General features: G+C 38.3%; 1 protein-coding gene across 1 annotated transcript in view; it reads right to left on the bottom strand.

Annotated features, from left to right (window-relative positions):
• LOC101361850 (protein HP-25 homolog 1-like) overlaps positions 1 to 1,491 on the bottom strand; it is an 8,018-nt gene extending 6,527 nt beyond the window's left edge. Inside the window, 1 exon segment of the mRNA XM_004374018.1 lies at positions 1,395 to 1,491. Coding sequence (XP_004374075.1) covers positions 1,395 to 1,491 — 97 coding nt within the window.
• Between the last annotated feature and the right edge of the window lie 2,624 nt (positions 1,492 to 4,115).

The raw sequence follows: 4,115 nt of genomic DNA, 5'->3' as shown, positions 1-4,115 counted from the left end.
AAAAAAAAAAAAAGGTGGGGTTGTTAACCAATGTCATCAAACAATATGTGTATTACTGTTTCATGAGAAACTATTTGTTCTGTAAGCCTTCACCAGAAGTACAATAAAAAAAAAAAATTACTATGATCATAAAAAAAAAACCACAGGGACAGTCACAGTGAAACACATCTGGGGATTAAATTAAGACACAGAAAAACAGAAGCAGAGGTAGATATAAAGAAGGGTAAAGAGACTAAGAAAATTTTAATAAGTAGAGCAATGGATTATGCAACTGGCTCACTTAGATTATGACCACTATAGTTTTAAAATTTAACAGGTAATTAAAAACAAAATATAATGGATTTTGTTATTGTTTGTCTTTTCCTTTATGCATAATGATGCTGATTAACTTGAATGATTTGGCACTAATTCCATATGGAAGACAAGGGTCTTGAAACCCCAGCTTGCTTCCACTTTTACTATTCTTTTCTATTTGCAATATCCAATTGGCAAGTTTAAAAAAATGTCTTTCTTTTTGTCCTAGATTATGGAAAATTGTCTTCCAGGGTTGTTCTAATTAAAAAAAAAAAAAAAATTGCTTGCAGGGAGAAGAAAGTGCTTTGGAAAATGTTCTATACTAACTAATATAATGGATTTATTTCATTATGATGTTGTTGTCGTTGGTTGCCATCGAGTCAGTTCCGACTCATAGCAACCCTATATACAACAGAACAAAACACTGCCTGGTCCTGCACCATCTTCTCAATCGTTGGTATGTTTGAGCCCGTTTTTGCACCCACTATGTTGATCCATCTTGTCAAGGGTCTTCCTCTTTTTTGCTGACTCTCTACCTTACCAAGCATGATGTCCTTCTCCAGGGACTGGTCCCTCCTGATAACATGTCCAAAGTTACATGAGATGAAGTCTTGCCAGCCTCTCTTCCAAGGAGCACTCTGGCTGTACTTCTTCCAAGACAGATCTGTTCATTCTTCTAGCAATCCATGGTATATTCAATATTCTTTGCCAACACCATAATTCAAAGGCATCAATTCTTCTTCAGTCTTCCTTATTCACTGTCCAGCTTTCGCATGCATATTAGGTGATTAAAAACACCATGGCTTGGGTCAAGCACACCTTAGTCCTCAAAATGACATCTTGGCTTTTTAACACTTTAAATAGGTTTTTTGCAGCAGATTTGCCCAATGCAATATGTGATTTGATTTCTCGACTGCTGCCTCCATGGGCGTTGATTGTGGATCCAAGTAAAATCCAAGTGGACAAGCATGCTGCCAGAATCCCACTTTTGTCCTTTTGAATATATGTCAAATAAAACTTTCTTTTTACTTTCCTAAACTTTATGATGTTTTTCCTCTACAACAGTTATTGGCGTAGTTGTCAAGGATCTCTGAAGCTACCAATCCAGTCAACCTCCAGGAGACCTGTACTGCGGAGCAGAAGCTGGCGAAGAGAGGTCCTATCTTCTGGACCCACATGTTCCCACTCCATGTCCATTCGACACTGATGGGGTGAGTGCTCTTGGAAAACAAACCTTTGCTTATTCTTTGTTGTTCTCTTTCTCATGTTTTCTTCGGCATATTTGAAAAACCGGTTGATTGATTAAGGAGAATCTTTCTTAGATTTTTCCTTGATTGTTTGGTTAAGAGTGACATTTAGTAACTCTTTAAGTAAACTGCAGTTTAAGCCTGTATTCGGTCATTTGAAACATTAAAGAGGTGATTCTATTTTCAAAGAGCTTTGAGCCACTATAAGCTGCAAAAGACTTGGGGCATGGGTCCACAAGTAAAAGCCGTTAGGGTGGTCACTAGCGCTCATCATGAGCGTTAAAGTCTCCCGTGACTGCATAATGTGGTCACAAGATAGGCTAGAGTACTAGGTTGCCTGCCACCCGCAGGAAATATCTTGTGCAACGAAGGTACACATTAGTCTAAGCAAAACACTGTCCAAACCCCACAATGTTCCTCATTAGGTTTCTTTTCTGTGGCTCAGAGAAAACTTGGAGAATAGTGCTCTGTTTTGAAATCTCTCTTTTCCAAATTTAAAATGGGAAATAAGTGAGAGAAAAGTAAAATTGACTGCCCACCATCCGGCATACCTGTTGCCTATATGGTAAAGAATTTTGGCCCTCAATCAGCAAGGTATTTAGAAAAAATGTCATAATTTAACAAAAGAAAAGGATTCATTACAGTGGCCTAAATGGGGGACTTTTGAATTGGCCAGATTAATCTTTTTGAAAGGCAAAATAGAAGCAAGGGGATCAAAAATAAAGCAGAATCAGTGGGAAATATTTTTTAATTGGTAATTTGAATCCTTGAGAAGGTAACAGCTAAATACTTTTGCTTCCGCTCAGGAAAACATTGTTAAGCAATCAAAACAGATCTTGGCATTTGGAGAAAGGTCAGGTAACGTTACTTGATTCCTTAAGGAATAGAACTCCTACAGGCATTAAGGAAGACAGAAAAGACCCAGAGGAAGAAAATAGGGAAAAGGAAAAACCTGCTTCTTTGTATCCTGATTTGACTTCTAGCTCTCTTTTAGCCGAATTACCGTTTCTTTCCAGTGATTCACTGAAAATTGAGTCTCCATCTCCATTAATGCCTTTGGTAGTTAGACAGCCTAAATTAGCAGGTGGACCAGTGGAAGTGACAGTGAACCCCTGGTCCAAATCTGAACTCAGAGCAATCATAAAAGACTTTCCTGACCCTTGTGAAAATCCCTCAGAAATTTTTACATGAATTTATTATCTTGACTAGTACCTATGAACCAGGTCCTTCAGATTTGTATAATCTGTTACGTATGCTACCAGGTTCAGGAGAAGCAGCTAGATGGATGGCTGAAGCTAAGTGGAAGGACCCAGAGGCAAGTTTAATCTCAAAATCAGGGGTTACAGGGAAAGAACTGAGAGATGAAGTTCAGGGTTTGGTTAAGGAATTGATACATGCATTTCTGAAAGTTTTTCCAAAAAAGGTTGATTGGGCAAAAATCCAGGCTTGTAAGCAAGGAAAGGGAGAAAACGTATACGCTTGTATGGATTGTTTCTCCAAATTATTTGAAGAACATTCAGGTTTAAAGGCAGTTATAAAAGAACATCGGCCTGTATTCAACTCCATGTTTTTAGGGGGCCTATTGCCTGAATTAGCAGCTTTGGTAAAAAGACAATTTAAATCGTGAAGATGTAAATCCTTCAGAATTGGCTACAGTGGCTTACAAATTGGCTCAAACCGAAGAAGATAAATATAGAGAGAGTGAGTTAAAAACTAGAGAACAGAAAAAGAAGTTGATGGCTTTGCAGTTATATCAGCTACAAAGTAAAGGCAGTAATGATGAAATCCCGGCCAAGGGACAGCTTCAGACAAATAAGCTCAAAACCGAGCTAACTTGTAACTACTGTAAGAAGCCTGGTCATTTTAAGAGGGATTGTTTAAGACTTAGGAATAAGCAGAGGGTTACTCCCTCAGCACCTCCATTACCACCACAATGATGGTGCTCTAAGGATTTAGGGTCAGGAAGAGACAACACTCCAAGTAAATGGGGAGACTTGTATCTTCCTAATTAACACTGGGGCCACCGTGTTGGTGATCAATCCCACGTGTTTACGAAACTCCCTCCCTCAGAGCAACAAAACTTCTAAAATCGTGAGGGTTTCAAATAAAGAACAAATTTTGCCTCATTCAGAACTAGTACCAATATCTTTAGAACCCATTGACAATTTACATCTGTTTCTTCTCAGCAATGATACCCCTGCTAATCTATTAGGGCAAGATTTATTATCTAAATGGCGATGCCATATACAGTTTACTGATAGTGGAGAAATTCTATTGAACTTTCCTACTTTAGATGATTCAATTACTGAGAGAAAAGTAGAAGAAACCTTGTGTTTTATTCAAGGATTAATGGAAATGGAAGAAAATATAGAACAGGTCCAGAGGGGAGAAAAGGAATTAGAACAAGTACCCACTGAACTTTGGGCAAAGACAACCACAGATGTAGGAAAAGTCTTGTCAGCTGAACCTATTCAGGTGCAAACAGATACTTCTAAACCTTTGCCTAGAATAGATCAATAACCACTAAAGCCTGAAGCCATAGCAGGGTTAGAACCTATTATCCAAGATTTCCTT

This window comes from Trichechus manatus, unplaced genomic scaffold (assembly GCF_000243295.1).
Source record: "Trichechus manatus latirostris isolate Lorelei unplaced genomic scaffold, TriManLat1.0 scaffold00027, whole genome shotgun sequence".
Taxonomy (NCBI): Eukaryota; Metazoa; Chordata; class Mammalia; order Sirenia; family Trichechidae; genus Trichechus; species Trichechus manatus.
This window is presented reverse-complemented; position numbering and strand designations above follow the sequence as displayed.